This window comes from Arachis hypogaea, chromosome 20, assembly GCF_003086295.3.
Source record: "Arachis hypogaea cultivar Tifrunner chromosome 20, arahy.Tifrunner.gnm2.J5K5, whole genome shotgun sequence".
Taxonomy (NCBI): Eukaryota; Viridiplantae; Streptophyta; class Magnoliopsida; order Fabales; family Fabaceae; genus Arachis; species Arachis hypogaea.
The window spans coordinates 142,499,585-142,521,431 of NC_092055.1; the positions used below are offsets into that span (position 1 = coordinate 142,499,585).

General features: G+C 33.7%; 3 protein-coding genes across 4 annotated transcripts; all 3 read right to left on the minus strand.

Moving 5' to 3' along the window:
- Positions 1-1,968: 1,968 nt before the first annotated feature.
- On the minus strand, positions 1,969-7,378 carry LOC112786840 (cationic amino acid transporter 1). The gene is made up of 4 exons (XM_025830214.3): positions 7,251-7,378; positions 6,587-6,990; positions 5,128-5,833; positions 1,969-3,038 (listed from the first exon to the last, which is right to left on the minus strand). The coding sequence occupies exons 2-4, from the start codon at positions 6,987-6,989 to the stop codon at positions 2,351-2,353; spliced, it is 1,797 nt and encodes a 598-aa protein (XP_025685999.1). The 5' UTR covers position 6,990; positions 7,251-7,378; the 3' UTR covers positions 1,969-2,350.
- Positions 7,379-8,137: 759 nt separating this feature from the next.
- Positions 8,138-13,982, minus strand: LOC112782755 (T-complex protein 1 subunit theta). Its single transcript, XM_025825314.3, has 13 exons — positions 13,624-13,982; positions 13,277-13,539; positions 12,586-12,732; positions 12,331-12,492; positions 11,669-11,746; positions 11,115-11,248; positions 10,901-10,973; positions 10,588-10,665; positions 10,310-10,432; positions 10,130-10,224; positions 9,362-9,571; positions 9,088-9,145; positions 8,138-8,427 (listed from the first exon to the last, which is right to left on the minus strand). The coding sequence occupies exons 1-13, from the start codon at positions 13,775-13,777 to the stop codon at positions 8,359-8,361; spliced, it is 1,644 nt and encodes a 547-aa protein (XP_025681099.1). The 5' UTR covers positions 13,778-13,982; the 3' UTR covers positions 8,138-8,358.
- A 1,183-nt stretch (positions 13,983-15,165) lies between these two features.
- Positions 15,166-21,148, minus strand: LOC112783953 (aladin). 2 transcript variants are annotated; one of them, XM_025827042.3, is made up of 14 exons: positions 20,861-21,148; positions 20,718-20,773; positions 20,407-20,625; positions 20,182-20,296; positions 19,760-19,859; positions 19,483-19,662; positions 18,891-18,949; positions 18,147-18,234; positions 17,982-18,057; positions 17,493-17,592; positions 16,331-16,382; positions 16,092-16,229; positions 15,900-15,987; positions 15,166-15,547 (listed from the first exon to the last, which is right to left on the minus strand). In XM_025827042.3, exons 1-14 carry the CDS (start codon positions 20,916-20,918, stop codon positions 15,485-15,487), a joined length of 1,392 nt encoding a protein of 463 aa, XP_025682827.1. In that variant the 5' UTR covers positions 20,919-21,148; the 3' UTR covers positions 15,166-15,484. The 2 variants fall into 2 exon arrangements, with proteins under 2 accessions (XP_025682827.1, XP_072086049.1); XM_072229948.1 differs by having other exon boundaries at positions 18,891-18,946; positions 19,480-19,662; positions 20,861-21,138.
- Positions 21,149-21,847: the final 699 nt, after the last annotated feature.

Consider the following 21,847-nt stretch of genomic DNA (forward strand, 5'->3'; position numbering starts at 1 on the left):
AAATAGAACAAATAACATTATTTTCTTAATTTAAAAAAGTTGGTTTGGTTTTTGTCATGTCTTCAAAGATGTGTGACTAACGGTAATCACGGCGCGGATTAAAGGGTTAATCAAGTATTTATTATGTCAAAGTTTGGCATTTAGTTTGTGGATTATGTGAGTTGATGATGATTTTGACTTTTCCTTGTAAGGTGTATATGAAACAAGAACTCTCTATTCCCCCATCAAGTCCATCTTTTGGGTAGTTAAAAAGCTATTAACAGAGTTGTTGAAAAGTGATTTATTTCTTAGCTTCAAATAATTTTTTCATTATTTGGTCCACTAATTTGTACCCATATATATTAATTATTTCTTCCAATAAAGAATAATAATAGAATATGTGCTGAAGTTCTTTGTCTTGTTATTGGTTATTTTCTTCAAAGCCCATAATGGTGGAGACTATATAGTCAACAAATGTGAAATGTATGAAGTTAAATGAGAGGTTAAAGTCCAAAACTACTATAGTCCAAAGTGACAACAGGATGATCTAATAATTAGAAGTGGTAGCATGTCAAAATTGATAATCAAATTGGGTTAGATTAATAGTTAATTTATTAGTCTACTTAAATAAGTATTGGTAGTTTAAATTTTGTCTTATGTATGCAGTAATTTATTGACCAGTGATAAATCTTTAAATAAAGTCAGTACCACAATAGATTAATTCTTAATCTGCTAGGTCTGACTCTTCTAAAATTATATTGTCACTTAAAAAAAATTATATCATTAATCATCCTTAGATTAAAATAATAAAATTCACAAATAATAAATATTACAAATTTAAAAGTAATTAAAGTATCACTTTATTACTTTATTAGTATTATCACTTTAAAAAATCTTTTTTTTTAACCTGAAAAACTAACAAAAAGTATGTCAAAATTGATGCTGTAGAAAAGAGGTCAATTTTCTTGTTTTCTCACTCTGTTTGAAGTTATGTCTGATTATTCCATGCATGATGCATGGCCATAATAATTGATGTTACATGAATTTAATTCATCGGCGGAAGCTTATTACAAAAGGACCAAATTGCCCTCCATGGCCCCCAACATCAGAAAGAATAATGAAGGGGAAAATGCAGTAGCAATAAATCATAGCTTTTCTTAGCTCTACAATTGTGGTAGGTTAAGTTGCAAAGAAATTTGGACCTCAAACTTAGGTGTTTTTTTTTCCCGCTATGGTATGGATGTTATGGCTAACAAGGAACAGATTAATTTTTGAAAGAAAAATTGTCACTTATGCTGTATTTAGATAACTAGAGGCTAGAAATAAAAATATAGAGAAAAAACAATTTTAGTAAATATATAAATTTTTGTGTCAAACAGAAAATTTTTGTCTTTATTCTTTTTTTATAATTAAATAAGAATAATTATTCACATAAAAATATTTTTGTTTAAAAATAACAATCAAGATATTAGCATATATTATCTTAAATACTTTAGTTAAATATGTCAATTATCTAATAATATTTAAATATTATCTTTACATCAAAAATATATTTTTACATTTACAATAAAATATTTTTTATGGTATCTAAATATTTGGTATCTAAGTGCCAAAAAAATTAAATAGTTAATATTTAATTTAAAAATATAAAAAAATAACAAATTTTAAAAATATTTAAAATTTACTATTAAAAATAAATTCAGTAAATATTTGACACCAAAAAATAAGGCACAAATTCCCCATAACAATTAAAAAGTGAGTAAAAATTGAATCGCACTCCAAAAAGCACTAGAATTTAGTTTTAAAACTCACTTAAAGTATAAAACTCAAACTTCATATAATTAGTGACAAAACAAAACCTAGTCCTTATTTCAGAGCAAATACATACAAGGTGAAATCAAGTATAGTCAATTTCACGTAAAGTTGATAGTTAAGAGTAGTTAAAATAATTTGACTGATTTGATTAAATTTTTCTCCAACAACTTTCAATTATTAACTTCACTTAAAATTGACTGCACTTGAATTTCCACCTACATACAAAGCGAAGAATAAACAAGAAACTATTACATACATTATCATCACATATCATTCATTATTCATTTAAGAGAAACAGACAAATAGATTCTTGACTTTTTGCTCTGTGTACATTTTCGTCTTGACCACTGAAAAATACTTTTAAGTCCCTGACCTTCACAAAATTTGGACAGATCAATCCCTGACGGAGGCATTTGGACGGTGCAGTCCCTAACGGAGGCATTTAGACGGAGGAACTGATTCGTCTAAGTTTTGTGAAAGCCAGGAACTTAAAAATATTTTTTAATAGTCAGGAACAAAAATATTCGCGGGACAATATTTGTCCTTTTCTTTTCATTTAATTTCCACTACTTTGTGGCAATGCTAGAACACCATTATTTTGATTTTCTTCATCCAAATTCAATTGGTTCTCCTTCTCCTTATTATTATGATCACGTAGCTTTGCAATGTCATAAGAAGCATGCAATCCCACAAGCAAGTAATACACAACCAAAACCAGAGTCCAATATCCGAATCTCTTAAACGAATCCAAATCCAAAGAACCAAGAAGGAAAATGTTGATTCCAACAGAAGCTGATGGCAACAATGGAACCCATGGAACACCCCAAATCTTTGGCTTCTTTGCAACGGGAACCAAGATCCAAATCCCAATTGTTCCAACGAACCAAAGAGGAACCGTGACGGCATAACCAAACCACGCTTCAGTGCGAGTCCAGTAAACCGCAGAGGCAACAGAGGAACCCACAATGAAACTAATGCAGGCGCAGAATTTCGCCACGTCGGATTTCTTGGTGGATCCGTGGGCGTAGTGGCGGCGAACCAAGAGGGCTATTGCGACGAGAGAGAAGAGGAAGAGAGTTGAGATTGAGAGGAGGTTAGCGAGGACATCGAGGCTTGTGAAGAAGGCGATAATGGCGGTGGCGAAAAGCATGATGGTTGTTGCATTGATTGGTGTCCCGGTTGTGGGATTCACCCGAGCCAACCATGATGGTAACAAATGAGACCTTGCAATGTGTGTGAGGTACCTGATGATGACAAAAAAAGTAGTAATATGGTTACGTAATAAAATGTAACATGCATGCAAAAACATGTAATGTAATGAGTTCTAACACCTTGGAAATTCTATTATTAGAAAGCTAGTTATTACTAGTGGAAATTCGCATGTTATTATTTCTTATGTGAAATTCATACTTGATAATTATTAGATAATTCGGTTAATGAAAAGTATAGGTAGATAATGAAAATATTGAATAATGTGAATAATGGATATGTTGGATGTTTAATTCAAGGAAAAGTATATGGAACCAAAATGTGACCAGCTAAAAAGTAAATAAAATCGTTTAATTAAAATCACTTTTTGAATAATATGTTTGAAAACCACTCCTGAGATCACGGAGCACAAACCAAAACCCGATTTTTCATGGAACCCAAATACATTTTGGCTGATTTTTGGTTGATATGCTTTTGGTTCCCTAGTTATTCTCATTCATGCACAGATAATAATGACTGGATGTTCAATTCACTATGTGTGCAGATGGTTATCCTAATATTACGGGTACAATTTGAGTCAGATGAAAGTTTAAGGGCTAAATTGTGTCGGGGTCAAATTTCAGGGGCCATTTTAAGTATTAACTCCCCACTATTCACGTTGTTTATAAAAGTTATTGTCTACCTGACAAAACCCTTCCTATAATATCTTATAAAACTCTTTTTCAGTCTTTGGCCTCTTGACTTGATATTATATTTTAACGTGTAATTAATACTTAGGCTGCATTTGTTTATAGGGACGAGACACTAAAACAGAAATATAAAGACACAAAATTGTGTTTGATAAATGAGATAGACAGAAACATTATGTCAAGAGATACTAAATTAGTGTATTTTGTGTCCATCCTGATACGAAAGACACAGAAATAGTAACAAAGATCACAGTTTATTTTTTATTTTTTTTATTATTTTTGTTAATTTTTTATAATTATATTTTTTATTATTATATTTTTCTTCTCAAATTTTTTGGATAAAAAAATAAAAATAAATTAAATTTTTATAATTTATTCTAATTTATCCCCAAACTAAATATAAAAACACAAAATTTTATATTTCTATTCTTTATATCTTGTTTTCAATATCTTATCTTATTCTATTTTCAAAAACAAATATAACTTTAGAAAACACCCTCAAGGCTTCGAGGACCAATACAATTAGAGAAAACAATAGCCTAAGGAAAAAAAATTCAAGCACAAATTACAGTTATTACAGTATTATTCATATAAAGATATCTTTTCATATAAATAATAGTTAAAATCTTTTAGATTATTTCACATATTTAATTAAATTATTTAATATAATACTTTCACTATCACTGATATAAAAATATCTTTATGTTAAAAATAATAATTGATAATATTTAAATAATTTAATATATTTAACTAAATTTTTTAATATAATATGTCCTAAAAGAGGAGGACTTAATGATTATTCCTTCTATGGAATAAAAAGTAAAGATTTTAGTAGATAAAAATCCATCAAAACTTCTTTTAAGAAATGTATAAAATTTGTTCATTTCTCAAGAACAATAATTAAGAACCCATACAGCTATTTGGATTTAGAACCTACATATTGATGTTTATGATTTTGATAGGCATACTAATAATTTATTTAAAAAGATTTTTCGAAAAATATTTAGTGTCCATTTAATTAACTCTTCGTAATCTCTTTTTTTTAGCTATCATCTTTTAAATGAAAATATATTTATATATATAAGTAGATGAAATAAACCCCATATATTTAATAATCAAATATATAAGTTGATGGTGTGAGATTGGTGTGAGATTTCATCTAATAGCTCACTTTTCTCTACTGGTTATATGCTGGTCAAAATGCAATAAAATTGCTGGTTCCCTAGACTTTTCCTTTGCAAGTATGTAGAAACAAATAAATTTTTGCTGCATTATGGTAAAAATTCAGGTGCAGTCAACTTCACGTAAAGTTGATAACTGAAAGTTATTAGATGAAAATTTAGTCAAATCACTTAAATCATTTAACGGCTCTTAGTTATAAATTTCAGGTGAAGTTGACTTGTAAGTTAAGAAATGGGAGTATCCATAAGAGTACCTTGCTTGTCCCACAGCACCAACAAGAAGAACACTGGTCATCCCTTTCAAGGCTCCAAGGGCAACAATGTACTTTCCCCATCTCAACCCCGCCGCTTCGAACGCAACCGAAAACGCAGCGTTCTCATCAACTTCGCTATACTTCTGCATCAGACACAGTGTAACCGCCATCATGCAGTATATGAATGTCGTCATCACCATCGATCCAATTAGCCCAATCGGTATGTCCCTTCCTGGATTCTTCGTTTCCTCCGCCATGGTGGAAACCGCATCGAATCCCACATAAGCGAAGAACAAAACCGCCGCGGATTGGAAGATGCCGCGAGCTCCGAAAGGGGCAAAATCGGAATAATTTTTTGCATCGGCTTTGGTCAAGCCTGCAACTATGATGAAGAGAATGACGATGACGTGGACCAAGGAGGCGATGTAGTTTAAGCGGGAAGATGCCTTGGTGCTCAAGATTGCGAAGATGGAGACGCCGATGAGGACGAGAACGGCGAGAGGGTCGAGCTGGTTGTAGTTGTGAGGGAGGGTTTTGACTTGGATCAGGAACTTGTCGGAATCTTGGTTGCATAGGGTGGCGAAGTAAGATGTCCAGGAGCGCGCCACGGCGGCGCCGCCGATCATATATTCAAGGAGGATGTTTCCGGCTGCTATGAAGGATATGAAGTCGCCAAGCTCTACTCTCAGGTATGCAAAGGAACCACCTGATGATAATTAAGGAACCAAATTAGAATTTAATCAAAATATTAGAATATGTTTAATTAGGATAAAAGTGAGTGCAAATTTTTTGTGAAGAATAATGTATTAAGAGAATGAATGAATTTTTATTTAAATTTAAAAATTAATTTTAATGATAAAAAATTTTTAAATTTTTATTCAATTAAATTTATGACAATATTGTTTAAAATATTCTTACATTTAATCTATATAAAACATAAGTCAATGAGTAATAGCTCAAATGACATAGTCTTTCCATACTCAATTAAGAGGTTGCGGATTCGAATTTCCTATCTTTGGTAAAAAAAAAATCTATATAAAACATAAATTGAGAGGGTTTTAGTCTATAATTTCTTTTTTTCCCCTAAGATATTCCTCTTCAAATATTATATTCATTAAAAACTTTTTTTATTTTTAAACTTGACTCAAAATCATTCACTAAGAAAATAAAAAATTTAGGGTGCTTTTAAGTTTAATTTGGATGTTCTTAGTTATTTATAAAGCATTATTAGCTGCTAGAACACTCTAATAGCCAAAAGAAGTTGAATAATATATAAAATCACATTCAAACAACATTGTTGTTAACCTAAAAAAAAGAAACATAACAATAAGAATAGCCTTTAGACCTTTAAAAGCATTTAAATATTCTTTCTTTGTTCTAATTTTGTTCCCAGCATGCTGAATTGTAAGCTAATATCAAATAAGAAAATTCCTTTTGTATCCAAATAATAGAAGCTTACCTGCGACAGGAATTTCAACAGCAAATTCAGTGTAGCATAAGACAGACAACATGGCTGAAATGCCAGAGATAACATAGGACAACACAACAGCGGGGCCCACATGGTTCTTAACCTCAAGTCCTGTTAGGACAAAGATTCCTGACCCAATCACACTTCCCATTCCGAACCATATCAGGTCCCACCAAGATAGTGTTCTCTTCATCTCATGCTGGCTCTGTTTCTTTGCCTCAATTAACTCCACTTCATCCATGGACCGAGCCATGACCCGGTTCACTAATCTTGATGGGGTGTTCATGATTGCTCTTCCGTAGTTGTAAAAACTCTCAAATGACTCTAGCTTTATTGAAGGAGGACCATGATTTTCTGCTGCTGACCTTGAGTTATTGTTTCCGTTTTCATCCATACTAATTGAGACATGATCCAAAGTTTAGCAAAAAAAAAAAAAGGTTCTCATGCAATGGATATTATTATTACGAATTCAAAGAATTTTTCTACAGATAATCCAATTGCATATCAAAAACTCCTGCTATTACTTTAAACACTAACAAACTACTGTGATACAAAAAATATTTCTAATTTATGAACCTACCAACCCGTTTTTCAGCCTAACAACCTAATATAAAGTAGCAAAACATACTAATAAACATAAGCATATATTATTTACCTCTTTATTATACGACTTTGCACCAAAAGATGAAAGCCCCAACAGGCCACAACCTTTGAGGTCACACTTAACACTCTATTTGGATTGAAGAAATGGAGAAGGCAAACCAATTTTTTTTTTTTCTGTTTTTCACTTCATTCAATGTAGAACTGCAAATACATTAAAGAGGAATGCTCTATTGTCCGGCAATAAGAAACTAACAAACAAAGGGATGACAACAATTTCTTATGCATTTATTATACAATTGGCAACAAAGTGCACATCGACACAAAATAAGCATTCGTCAAAGTGAAAGGAATATTTTGGGCTCATTCCATAAACGTAGAGCCAAAGGGGATGCAACATAAATTTGATAATTTTCAATCCAAGTTCGAATGAAAACACTAGCTTGAGGAATAATAAAATTTTGTATTTTAAAACGGAATGAATGATCTGCCAAGATACTTATGAAATGGACATTTAGAAAGTGAAAGCAATTAATCAGAAAGCGTCTGTTTTAGTTGCAAATTAATATGGGTCCTTTTCTTGTGTTCGTCACTCTTCAGACTTATTAGGGAAGCAAGATATCAGATAATATTTTGTTATATAATTGATGGAGTATTGTGAAAACGAGTTTATAAATTGAGATTTTGAAAGGAGCAATGAGATTTTCGGAGCCAAATCCTAAATATTAGTTCATTCCAAGATTTTATTTGATGAAATATATATAAAAGAAAGGCTCTAGTCTTTGATGCTTCAAGTAAATTATTCAAGTTTGGCAAGTTATGAGGTAATAACAAATGTGGATAAGGTTGACAATGATGCTTAGCATAGCATGCAAAAAATAATGTAACCAATTAAGATCAAATACGTCCCACAAAGCACAAAGCAATAATGCTCACAGCAAGAAAACGAAACAAATCCATCTGACAGTAAGAACTAAATTTACAGAACCCCATCTTTTGTAAGCTTGTATGGTATTCCTTAGACAATCAAAATTCAAAATTTGTAACATCCCATTACTGACATCAGAAGAAAACAAGATGCCCTATAATCCAAGCTGCCAAGGAAATCATGTCACAATGAAATACAAAATGGATCAAAGAAACATAGTCAAATTCTCATTAATTTAATCATCATCCATGCCGGCAGCAGGTTGCTCTCTCCTTGGTCCACCAGCTGGTTTTGCCATAATGATCTAAAAACATCAAAAGATACAGTCTCCGTAAATTTTCGGCTAGAGCAAAAGGGATGGAACATACATATTCACATAAAATTGTTGATAAATTGCATTCTGGAACAATCAGCAGTCATAATGGATTGGAGTAAGTACAGTATTTTACTTCCAATTAACTACTTAGAACTATATATTCATGTTTAATGACTGTAAAATTCTTGAAAACAAATAAGTTTCTGGGCTAAAATAAAATATCTATGCACAGAAGCAGTGATCCTTAGGGCCTTGAAGAGACTACAGATAGCTCCAAATCTCAAATTACTAGATCCCAATTCCCATTTGGCAAAACAATATCAACACACATACTCTTTGGAATCCACATCATCAATGATACTGAGCCAGATTTTTTAAGACAGATCATGCTTCATAATATACTCATCAACTATCATTAAAAGAGAAAATTTAAATTAAATTGATTGTACATAATTACCAGTTTTAACTGTTCTCATCTTCCTATATTTACTCTCACTCCATTTATTTTTTTTCATTCATTTAATAGGGTTACAAGTAGAAAAATATAGTTGATATTGCCTAAGTTTTCTAAATAAACACTTAATTTATGCTGCAGGCAGTTTAAGGTGGCAAACTGAAACCAACAGAATACTGAATATAACTTATTACCTGATCCACCCGTAGTACAGTGCATGCAGCATCAGCAGCATATTTAAGAGCAAAGAACCTGAGCAGCCAAAAAAAATGATGAATTTTTTTACTCCAGATGGTAGGAGATAAATTCAAGTCTAAGCAGTTCAAAGAAAGCTACATCAATTAACCCTTCATACCATTTTTCACAATTTTACATTAAAAAATTTAAGCAGTTCGCAGCAATGACATTATTTTCTTAGATTAAGGAGGTTTGTAATGAAGAAAAGACACATGTCACGAAGAAACTTACTTAGTCACATGTAGATCCCAAACCCCCATGGTTGACACATCCTTACAAACACCCTCTTCCAGATCAATGCCAACTTTGGTATTTCCTGAGGCATGTTCCGCATACAGAGAAGATATGATCTCCATTGCATTTAGCCCAGCATTCTCAGACAAAGTTCTTGGAATCATTTCAAAACTTTCAGCAAATTTTGCTATAGCGTACTGATCCAAACTGCAAAGCCATTTTGCAAATGTTTATCCCATCCGTAATACAATTATCGAATAAGCATCACATTACACAAAGAAAACAAGTCTTGAAGCATTGAGATGGAGGCTATTTCTCCCGAGCATTAAATAAACAAATAACGGAATCCTTTGACTATTAATCAGGTCGGAATTTCCAAACATTTACGTCCGAAGTCACAACTCAACTGATTATTAAAACATCTAGTGATAAGATGACACAACATAATAACTGCAGCACATACATGATCAGAAGAGTTACTTTTGTAACAAAAGATACACAGGACAAGACAAGATAAAATGAATCTACCAATAACATGTTTAAGTCAAAAGATCAAAGTGCAGGTAACAAGACAAATTGAAACTCAAAAATGTAGATTGAATGCATGTTGAAGCATGTCACTATGATGAAGAGCTTGACTAGACAGTTGCCATAATCTGTGTTCCACTTGTTAAACAGCGGAATTAATAGCAGCACATTGATGAATCCACAAAATGCAAACCCATGTCCTATATATTTAAGACATAAGAGGAAAACATAAGCTACCCTGTCTCCTTGAAAGAAAATTCCTTCACCCTTTTAGCCAATTCAATTTCAGTTGCTGCAGCTCCAGGTACAGTTCGGCTATCCCTGCACATGGCCTGACAAATAATTGCACAAAAATCCCAACTTTAAACAAGAATGATGGGATTCAACTTAGGATTGTAGGCAGCATCCAGAAAATACCTTGTAAGTGTTCACCCCATCATCAACTGCTCTTTCGAGATCATCTAGAATACTGTCGGTACTTCCTCGTAAAACAACAGTGGCCACAGAGTTTCCACCTTCTTCGTTTTTCACTATGGTCACCTACATATCATAGTAAGAGAAAGGGTAAAATCAGAAATTTGGAAAAGAAGAGGGGGGGGGGGGGTAAAAGAAGCAACAAAAAAAGGCTTATACAGAAAAATAAGCAAGAAAAGGCAAACATGACAATTCAGAATGCAAACAATTCCTTCACATACCCTGACACCACCAATTTCCTCAACTGAAACAGAATCAACATATCCCAGATCATCTGGGTTTGGTTGCCCAAGTTTTAACTGTTGCAGGTAAACAGAATGGGTTAGAAAGACTATGCAAAAGCTTTTTTCTTTTCGTTGTTTTTGCTCTTGCATACAGGAACTCTCATCTTTTTTTTTTACCCTGGTGTAATTCATATGTATGTCTTAATGATATTCTTTTTTAATCAAAAATAAATATATGAATGCAAAGAAAATTTTCGGACATAAAATAATCAAAAGCTTCTCTCTACATAGCCAAGGAAAGAATACATACCATTGCAACAGCACCCGTTGTCCGGCAAAATCGACGTAGCTCAAACTTAGAACTGATTTTCAAAACCATGAGCCTATAGATCAAGAATTTATAGTTAGAAAACAATCTACACTTGGCATGATTTCAAATTGATGCAATCACAAATTTCTTATTTTTTTATGAATAAAAACATGAAACAACTTAAACAACTAGAAGAGGATATGTCTTGACACACTTATATCGCTCACAAAAATGCAAAGCCATCTCTCCTACTGATCCTCCACTGACAACCACTTTAGCACCAGACTCTGCAACCGCCTTAATGAGCTCCTCTACTTTGGCCTCTTCAGTTTTTGAATAATTTTCCAGCTATGAAAATCAAAATGAAGATAACGAATCTGATTAGCAAAAGAATCAAGCACAGAATTCATATCTACAAATAAAAATGCAAATCACAAGCAAATTGTCATGTAGCATATTTATGATAGGAAACTTTTCGACATCAGGTGATTAATGAAGACATTGCCTTAAACAGCAAGAAAGAGTTAAAAAGTTGAAGACAAAAGTAGTTGGAATATAATTTCCAAAGAAAAGCTCCGACAACAAAAACAGCAAAAGAACATCATCCGCTGCTTTGGTAAATTTACAGGAAATAGCCATTATGCAAAGTTCGGCAAAACCCAACACTAGTGTATATATAGTTTTTATCATAACACATAAAGAATTAAATATTGCAACCCCACAAAAAGGAGAAATGATGTTCAGAAAACAATAGTCACTTTGACAAACCTGCTCTGCTGTATGTATGAGGACAGTTCCTTTGGTTTCGGTGGCAGATGTATCAACACCACCAGCAAAGACAGCAACCTATAACAGCAATGACATGAGAGATCAGGACTTATGTAAGAATTGACTCAATAGCATATTAATGCTATATTAGGGAAGACAAAAACAAATTTATATAGATTTCCTAGAAAATTGGATCAAAATTGCATATCCTTCGTGATGATGGGATATTTGCATAATATATATATATAGCATAATTAGAAAACGAGTGTGCAAGAGACTGATTCTTCTTTGAAACTACTTGAGAGCTTAAAAAATGAACAATAATGTGCCAACATGCAAGATAGAAACATAATTATACATTTATACTACAGCAGCAGTGAAAAGTGAGTTCAATACATCTCAAAATCCAGCATTCCTTGCAATAAAATATTCATCTTTTCATAGGCAGTATGTTAGTATGTATATATATTTGTTGTTTGTTTTCATGTACTTTACTGATTATTGATTGCTTTTCTATTACGAGATTCAGCTGGGACAATGTCTTAGGTTCATAAGATAGATGAAAACAAAAGGAACAGTCTCCATATTAGACAAAAAATTGAATATATATATTACACAATACACTCTCAAACTAAAAGTCCCAAAACGCATGGAACACTGACCTTTGCCTTCTCGATTCGCTTTATGGTCCCAACAGTATCACTTTTCAAAACCATTCCCCGAACAACAGTACTATTATGCAAGCCCCCTCCGAGTAGCTTTGCAACACGGACGTTGTCCACATTAAAGTTCGCAGGGTTTTTGGGACACACTTGTATACATGCCTACATTTTCCAATTAGAAATCAGAATTCCGAGCGTCATGCAGAAAAAAACATTGTGTCATAGTAAAAAGAAAGGTAATCAAGATATACTCACATCAGCAACAAGCGAGCATATAGTGTCTTCCTGACCATATTGCTTGCTAGCAACAGCTGCTCTCATTCTAGAAATAACTTGCTCCTTATCACGGACATCCATAGTCTCCGAACCCTTCTCGACCAGTTCATCCAATATTTCAATAGTCTGAAATAGCATAGCATTTAGAAATGAGTCAGTTAACGGCCTCACAAGAGCAAAGTAGGGATTTGTGGAGTGTTTGCATGGATCAAAATAAGAGATCCCCATCAACTCATCGTGTTTCTATTCAAACCATTATCAAGTTTCATAAACATTTAACAACTCACTCAATTTAGAAACAAAGAAGGTTATACCAATGCTCTCCATCCAAATTCCAAAACAGCACACTAAGACAGTGATACTAGGGCCCTTCCTTCTAAGATGAACACTTAGGCAGTGAAGATTTCAGTGCCATCCATTGCGTCTCTCTATGTCTATGTCTCTGTCTAATGCAATCAAACATATGCGACAACTCACATGCTGTTGCCTTCACGTGAAGTTGATAACTATCAAATCTAACTGTTTTCAACTTCACGCGACGTGAGTTTCCACCTCAAACATATGTATCCTACAGCATCCGTGTATTCTGCGTCTATAGACACTAACCAAACACAACCTAATCTCTCTCTCTCTCTCTCTCACTCTCTCGTCAGAGAAATGAGAGACAAACCTTATTAATTGCTTTCGTATATCCACTGATGATCTCGCTCGGGTGCAGACCCATCCGAATAAGTTCCTCAGCGCCCTGCAGGATCTCGCCGGCAAAGGAAATCGTCAAATTGGCACCGTCACCGATCTCCTCCTGCTGAGCCTTCCCAGCCAAAACCAAAATCTTAGCAGCAGGATGCTGGACCTCAAGCTCGTTGACAATGGTGGCCGCATCGTTAGTGACAAAGAGCTTGTCCAAATGATTTATAACCATCTTATTCATACCTAAAGAAACAAGACACAAAACATGGATGTAATGGAAGCGAATCTGAAGAAAATGAACAAGTTAGAAGCGGTTAGAGAGGTTACCGTTAGGGCCGAGGGAGGTGCGGGTGATGGTGGAGAGCTGCTTGCAGGCGTCGATGTTCTTGAGGACGGCTTCGTCGAGGCCGGAAAGGTGCTTGTGACCTTCCTTCAGCATCGACTGAATGCCGTACGGCTGAATGTTGAAACCCGGCGCCATTGTTTCTTGCTTGCGAGTGAGAGTGTGAGAGTGTTTAAAACCCTAAACCCGTGAAATGGTGGCAACTTCTCTTTTTCTCTGGATTTCAATTTTAAGCGCAAGGCAACCCAGAAAGCCCTAGAGAACTTGGAACTAAATAAAAATCAAATGAGTTGGAAAATCTACTTTGTTGCTACAAATGAAAACTTGGAAAAAAAAAATAAAAGATGATTTTATATATATAATAGTAATAAAAAGAAAATAAATGGGTGGAAACTCAAGTACAGTCAACTTCACGTAAAATTGATAGTTGAGAACCGTTAAATAATTTGAATAATTTGACTAAATTTTCATCTAACGGCTCTCAGCTATCAATTTTCTGTGAAGTTGACTATACCTGGATTTTCACTTTATTTAGTCAATGAGTTATAATTCAAATAGCATAATTTTTCCATACTTACTTAGAAGTCCAAGTTCAAGTCTCGTTATTTTAAAAATAGTAAAAACTCAGGTGCAGTCGACTTTATGTGAAGTTGATATCTGAGAGCCGTTAGATGAGTTAACTGATTTGACTAAATTTTCATCTAACGACTCTCGGATATCAACGTGTATCCGAGAGCCGTTAGATGAGTTGACTAAGTTTTCACCTTTAAAATATATATATATATTGTTTAATTTATTTTTAAAATATATTTTATATTTATTTTTGTATTTTATTTCTATATTGAATAGCTGATTTGATGAATTTCTTTTGGTATACCGGAGTATGATTGAATGAAAGGTTGGACATTATACGTGTCCGAAATTTTGTGCTCATCGACACCGTTTTTTTTTTTTTATTTGGATCCTCTAAAATTTGAATTTCAATTTAAAGAGTAAAGTGTGATCTCACCTTTGATTTTATAGATGAGACCAAGAATAAATATGAAAGAAAAACTATTTAAGGGTAGAAGATCACATTTACTCTCTAAAGTAAAATTCAAACTTTAGAGAATCCAAATCCTTTTTTCTTTACTTATTTTCTATCATTGTCATTCTAAATTTTGGTATCTGCAAGTCTGTAACCATTTTAAAATATATGTTTATTCTTTAAGAAAATTGAAAATATTGATTTTGTAATTATAGATATTTTCTTTTTCTAAGATTTTACTACCTACCACCTACGTTTAATGTTGAGTTATGAGTTATGACGTTGTAAAATTTTATAGATTTATAAAATTTCAAAAGATATTCGTAAGGACAAATTAAATAAAAATTATAAAAATATATAAATCATCAAAGTTTGAAGGCATAAGTGCATAACATTGTCTTAATGGCTTTAGCAGATATAGCCCTAGATATTTTAATGATTGATCTTGAAATTTGTATTGTCATAAATTGAGGAGAAAGACATGCAAATTGATTATAAGTTCAGGGAATAAACAAGACCTCATATTCATATTCATCATCATTCATCATAATATAATGTGTTTTTTGACTTTTTTCATTACACTTCCAATTTTTTACCTGTGGTTGATATACATCAGAATTATCAACTAAATCGCCAAACAAATACACCACTACTCCACTGGCCTTTTCTTTTGCTACTATTTAAACACTAAAGAAGGATAGTTGCATTGCATTTAAAAAATACCAAAACATTGAACAAATGAACTTGACATCAAAGTCAGCTTCTTGCTCTTGCTCCAAAATTTGTATACAGCCGCCGGAGGATTACAGAATTTCTCTTCACGGATGCATATGAGAGCGAAATAGCAGAGGATAAGTGCAACAAAATCCAGTGCTCCAACACTGCAAAACAAAAAGTAAGAAAAGGGAAAGAATCTCAGATTTTTGCAGAAAGAAATTATGCAAGCATAGGGAATCTAAGACCTGTACAATTGAAACCATGCACTGTACTGGAGAATTTTCAATGATTCAATATTTCAATTGGATGCTCATTGTATTTGCACCATTAATATGATATCACCGCCACTAACAAATGCTCCTCAAATATAAGTTATAATATTATATTATATAAATATAGCACATGAACATGAAAGAACAAAAACCTCTTCCTACTGAGCAGACTCTATTATATAGAATATTGGTTTCAAAAGCACAGATGGAAACAAAAGCGCAGCAAAATTCAAAGCATACTTACCACAGAAAGCAATGGTCCCTGCTTAAACTTCCCATGAAATGAAAAAGAAATCGGCCTTGGATTTTCTCCAGGTCCCCTTATAAATCCACTAACATGTACAATGGGAAATCAATAAATTAAGCATCCAAATAGTTAATATATATATAACAATTGACATGCAAGTAATTGGAGCATAATGAAGCATGAACTCACATTAATGATGTAGATATAAGAGGAGTCCTTCTAGTATCATATATGGCAATCAGACCCCTGTAAATATCCTCTCCGTCTTTAAATGACAAAGCTAATCGCTCCCCAGAATCATCCCATGCTATCTTTTCAATTCCCTTACTTTTTGAGATAAATATAAGATAACCAACATAAGGCTTTAGGACCAAATCACAACCATAAAAAAAATATTATTGAAATAAATAAATAAAATTCATCTATACCTTCTTATCAATGATAATATCTCTGGCAAATCTACAGGTAACAAATGCGCATCTGGAAAAGGTCAATAATAGTTAGCTCTCAATATATCAAATATATGTCAGGGAAATAAAATAAAACAACATTTTACAATTATGCTTATGGATTGATGCTATGAATAAACAAGACAACCATGATTTGAGGTTAGAAGACACTGAATCACAACCACCAATGTCTAAATATTTCATTGCATGTACTTCCAACAAAAAATAACATTGATGGCATGCTACATGGAAATTACTTAATATCCTCAACTCCTTGCAATACAGTTTCTGGAATGGCTGCAAGTGGCTTCCTAGCCTCATTGTAGTGATGTAACATGAACAACATAAAACTTTCACTCTTTTATCGAGGCTAATGCAAGACCAGGATAATATTTTTTGCTTTTAACTTTTTTACTACATGTATCCCTAAGTATACAACAGTATAAATCACCGTCTCCAATATCACCAATCTTCTAATTCCATCAACTTACTAAAAAGTGCCTGTTGAGAAATGTAAATGTGTTTAGCGAAAAATTAATTAAGTATACATTACATGTAATGCAGCCAAAGTAGAGAGCATGTGTTTCGTCTTAGACATATTTTAACATGGTTGATGTTTGGAAGCATTGATATTCCTTAAATAAACAGACATCTTGGTGATTAGGATATGAATATATCAAATACACTTGCCATAGTCAATACTTAAACTTAAGGAATCCAATGCTCTGCATAACTTGTCTATAAATATGGTTTGCTTTAAGGAGAAATAGTGATGTTTCATCCATTTAGCCACCCCTACCTATAGTGAATTAGATAATGTTGTGTGTTATAAAACATTGACTGAAGGGGATTCTCACCAGTCACTCATTAAGATATCAATCTCAACTTCCACCAAAAGATGTGTTAGATTCATGTACAGAGCCAAAGTTATTGAGGTCTAAAAATATAATGCATAATGTTTTCCCTCTTTATCTTTCTTTACCCTTTTCCATCTATTCCTTAAACTTCAATGCCACACATATCAATTTTCCCAGCATGGTAATCCAACCTAGCTGAACAAACCTTAGTAATTGTTGGTGTAACATGGAAAAATACATATAACTGAATTAACATAAAAACTTTTAAAGCCAAGGTCAGATACCTAAGGAGGGAGGCTTTGATGCAAAGTGAACAGATCCCAAAGTCGAGGAATCAGAAAATGCAAGCAGTATCATTCGCCCATCTGGATCCCATGTTGCACCCTGATTTTATATAGTAAAAAAATGACCATCAGCCTAATAACAAGCATGTACAATATTAAATGGGGGAGGAAATTTAGATGGGGCTGCAATACCCTGAAAGTTTAGATGTCAGTTGTATTCCTTTTTGTTTTGGGCTCTGCCCTCTTTATGTACCCAAAAAAAAAAAAGTGGGGCGGAAAAAAAAGGTCATTATAGAAGGCCTGAAGTTTCATGAGCACCAAGTGAAGGCTTTATATTTTATACAGTTGAAAATAATTCATTTTACAGTGTCTACATATTTTTTCAACACTTCAATTGGCCAACACACAAAGAAAGGTTAGCAACCATATGCTGCATCACAGCACACGAGTCATTATAGAGCATCAAAACATTAATTTATAATTCCATACCTTGACAAAACTACTAGTTGATGACCATTGTTCTGATGTCCAGGTATTTGTTTCCCAAAGATAAAATGTGCCATCACTGTGCAAGAACATAATAATGAGGTTATGAAGCTATGATCAATAAAAGTTCCAAAGTGTAAAGAAGACACGTTTAGTTTGTTCCACTACAATTTTGATGCAAAGAAGTAATCTCCAGTAGGTGACCACTTCAACGTTGATATGCCTCCTAATCCCCGACGAATTGGCGTCCCCATACCTACAAATAATATGGAGAATAACTAAATCAGAAAGCAGAGACAAACTTTCATGTTTGAGGTTTTTATACCTCTCATAATGACAATCAAAATACAGATTAAAGGTCAAACTAGTTTTGGTCCCAACATTACATACATACGTTTTTTGGCTTGTCTCTAATCCCTATACTAAATAAAAGTTTAAGTCCCCATAAGCTGAATAAATTTTGGTTTACATCTCTTTATGCTAAAAGATATTTTTCTACAAGTCCCTTTAGCGAACAGGAAAGTGGTTTGGTGAATATTAGTTCACTAAGGTGTTGAACAGTATTCTTTTTTATAACTGTGGAGCAAGCTTCATTCATGGTTTACCAGGTTCAATCTTCTGTAATAGTAATGTGATGTTCAGGTCACAAGTCTTACAGAAAAATATATGAAGTTTACAGTATGTTTTATATCACCTTAAAATAGAGAAACAATTTAGGAAGAAGATGAAAAAGAAAATTTATTGAATGACTTTTTAAGCTTATTTGGCACAATATTAATAGATCACCATGCTAAAAAATTTATTGAATGACTTTTTAAGCTTATTTGGCACAATATTAATAGATCACCATGCTAAAAGCATGCTTCAAGGTAAAACATTAGGCAACCTAAGGAGGCAAAGATCTTCACGCACCTTGAGCAACATCCCACACAGTGAATGCGGAGCTCTCATATGAAGCAGAAGCTAAGTATGTGAATATAGGTTAAGTAACAAATGGTCAAGTACAAATAATTTTAACTAAAATTTATTGAAAAGGGAAAATTCTGTTCAAATTGGTCATGAATAAACATTGTTTGTACTAAATAATACAGTTCTATAGATGTCCAAAACATCTGAAAACTTATATAACAAGCGAATTAAGGCTGTTAACTCACAAGTTCAAGTAAAACAGGAAAAAAGTGAACTGAACAGCATTTCTTGCAAAAAGTTACACGAGAAAAGTCATAATCATATGTGGGTTTGTTTCTGATTTTCAAAAATTAACTTTATACCTTGAATTTTTTTTCCACATAGTTGAAAAGGCCGAAAACTAGCTTTTCTTACAAGGTATTCTAGTTAGGTTTTTTTTATTCTAATTATTTTATAAAATTTGAGCAAGTATTAGGTGAAAAGTAGTTATGTCTATAAACCGAAGTGATTTTCCAACCCCAAAAAAAAAAAAAGATTGAAACAAACACTTTGAAAAACCTGTGGCAAAAACTTTTTAACATTATTTTGAGGATATCTTCCATCTGGACTCCAAGTAAGTGCGCTAACATGTTCATCATTCTGACTGCGAAGAAAATCAACCAAGATATACCGGATTCCTGAACCTCTAGACAAACTTCCCAAAAATGAAGCAGTGCCTGATCTGACAGATGCTGCATTTCCAGGATAAGAAGCTGCCCAAATGCATATCCCACTCCTGCAACAGTGATTCCAGTAAGCAAGAAAGAACATTTTGTATCAATTGGCATTGTAGAGTAGACACCATAATAAACATGTATAAGACAGAGTCTCACTTGCAACCAACAGCTAGCATCCTTCCACCATTGGGCCTCCACTCTAGTACTCTAACATCTCTCTGTGATTCGTTGGTCAAGATAGTTGGCTCCTTCCCCTCTACTCACAATGTCAAAATCACCACAATTTATCATCAAAAGAAAATTTCCATCATAACAAACATCTTAATGTGATTACATAACAACAAAAATAAGCTACTAACAGAATCAATGCATCAGCTATATTTAACAACTAAAACAAGTTGCAAACAGTATAAAGTGCATTTGTTTGTGGATACTATCTTTCTTTAACAGGAAAACGCCATTCTTCAAATAAAAAAGCACTTCTTAAGTTGGTATAAGCATGTTTGCATAAGCTTCTTAAAATAGGCAAGTAGATAGTGAAATTGCTTCCGCATTCATGATCATGTCAAATTAAGCACCTGAATCTTCATAATCGCGGATGATGACCTGTGTCCGCCCTGATATAAACGCAACTATATGCTTATTCAGGTGCCAGCTCACTCCTTTTAGATCAACCTCTGGCAACAAATGCACCTAACATAACATGGAATTCACATCACAACTCAGTCTAATGAATTATCCAAACAAGCAACACGGGACAAATCAGAGCTCAAAAATTGAATCGAAAAAAATCAAGAACATACATCATTAGGGTAAAATAGGCGTCTGAGACACCCGCTTACAAGGCCTTCCAAGACTGCCACAAGACTTTTCTTCTGAACAACCTCAACTGCCATTGCCGCCGTCGCTACCGGTGTTCCTTCTTGTTCGCCAGTATCACTTTCTAGAGGCGGCGGAGAAGGGGATGGCGACCTCTCCAGCTCCTGCTCCAACTGAAATGGCACAGGGCTGAACACCATTCCCTAATAATACCCCAAAAAATAGAATCAAATAAAGTTAAATTAAATCTAAGTAAAATGGAAATGTGGAAGGAGTGTAAATGATTGGGGATTACAAGAATCTTTCCATAGGTTGCATTGGCTCGGTCGTCGGAGAGTTCGTTGGCGGTAACTACACATTTGAAAAGACAAAATTCATTCATTCATTCAATCACAGTTTTAAACACATATACAGAGAGAGAGAAAGAGAGAGAGTAACTGAGTTCACGGTTGACTTCGCAGATTGTGACGGAACCAAGAGGAGGGAAGGAAGCCATGGCTGCGATGTAGGGTTTTAGAGAGAATAAATTAGGAAAGCTTCTGAATGAGAGAATCGAATGGATTAATGGTTGCACCGTTGCAGTGGCAGATGTGGCTGTGTGGATGAGTCGTCTCGTGTTACGACTTATTCCGGCGACTTCGAATGCAACTTCACAGCTTCCGCGAGCTGCGGCGGTGGCTGGTGGTGTTTTGAGTGTGATTGTTTGAGAGCCAGAGTTTTAACTTTAAAATGGGTTTTCAAATATTAAGTTTTAAATCCTTCAACTTTTGCGAAATTGCAATCCAAACCCAAACTCATTAACAAATAACAAAACGGGTACAACTAGAGCTGAAAATGAATTAAATCAGCTTGAGGGACTTGTTAACTCACTCAATAAGCTGAGGTTGTGAGCATGTTAGTCAAATTTTTCTTATATTAAATAATTTGAGTTTGAATTTATATCATATCAATTCATTAGCGTGTTTGATTATAGATGACTGTGACTAGCTAAGTTAATGGTGACTATGAGTAGTTAGGAGTTGACATACCAATAAAAAATTGACAATTGTCGTAGTTTGAAAGTAGATTATTTTTTTTTTTTTTTTTTTTGGTGTTTTGACGGGGCTTAACGCCCAAGAAAATTAAAAATCAATGATAAAACGAGGCAATGATACCCCTCTAGCATCATCATCTATAATGTTCCTTAGCCCTGTTGGCATAGTGTCTATGAAATGAAATCCAAGGCATGCTTGTAAACTTTCCTTCGCAAGCCAGTCGGCGCTTTTGTTTCCTTCCCTATATGTATGACAGAGTTTTACATTCCAGTCTCTTTGTATTAACTGGCTGATGCTTCTTATAATTGTTTCCGGATGATTGTCCCTTTCTTCTCTTTTGCTGAGAATTTGGAACGCAATTTTTGAATCAGTTTTTAGAATGATTTTTTTG

Excerpts from the sequence above, each read along its gene's own strand:
- LOC112782755 (XM_025825314.3), bottom strand. The coding sequence starts at position 13,777 with ATGGCGCCGGGTTTCAACATTCAGCCGTACGGCATTCAGTCGATGCTG. Across the intron at positions 12,733-13,276 it reads ATACGAAAGCAATTAATAAG|ACTATTGAAATATTGGATGA; the intron begins GTTTGTCTCTCA and ends ATGCTATTTCAG. Across the intron at positions 9,572-10,129 it reads TTTTCTTTCAAGGAGACAGG|TTTGGATCAGTACGCTATAG; the intron begins GTAGCTTATGTT and ends ATGGCTTTGCAG.
- LOC112783953 (XM_025827042.3), bottom strand. The coding sequence starts at position 20,918 with ATGGCTTCCTTCCCTCCTCTTGGTTCCGTCACAATCTGCGAAGTCAAC. Across the intron at positions 18,058-18,146 it reads TACTTCTTTGCATCAAAATT|TGATGGCACATTTTATCTTT; the intron begins GTAGTGGAACAA and ends GTTCTTGCACAG. Across the intron at positions 15,988-16,091 it reads CTTATATCTACATCATTAAT|TGGATTTATAAGGGGACCTG; the intron begins GTGAGTTCATGC and ends TGTACATGTTAG.
- LOC112786840 (XM_025830214.3), bottom strand. The coding sequence starts at position 6,989 with ATGGATGAAAACGGAAACAATAACTCAAGGTCAGCAGCAGAAAATCAT. Across the intron at positions 5,834-6,586 it reads TGTTGAAATTCCTGTCGCAG|GTGGTTCCTTTGCATACCTG; the intron begins GTAAGCTTCTAT and ends AATTATCATCAG. Across the intron at positions 3,039-5,127 it reads GGTGCTGTGGGACAAGCAAG|GTACCTCACACACATTGCAA; the intron begins GTACTCTTATGG and ends TGTCATCATCAG.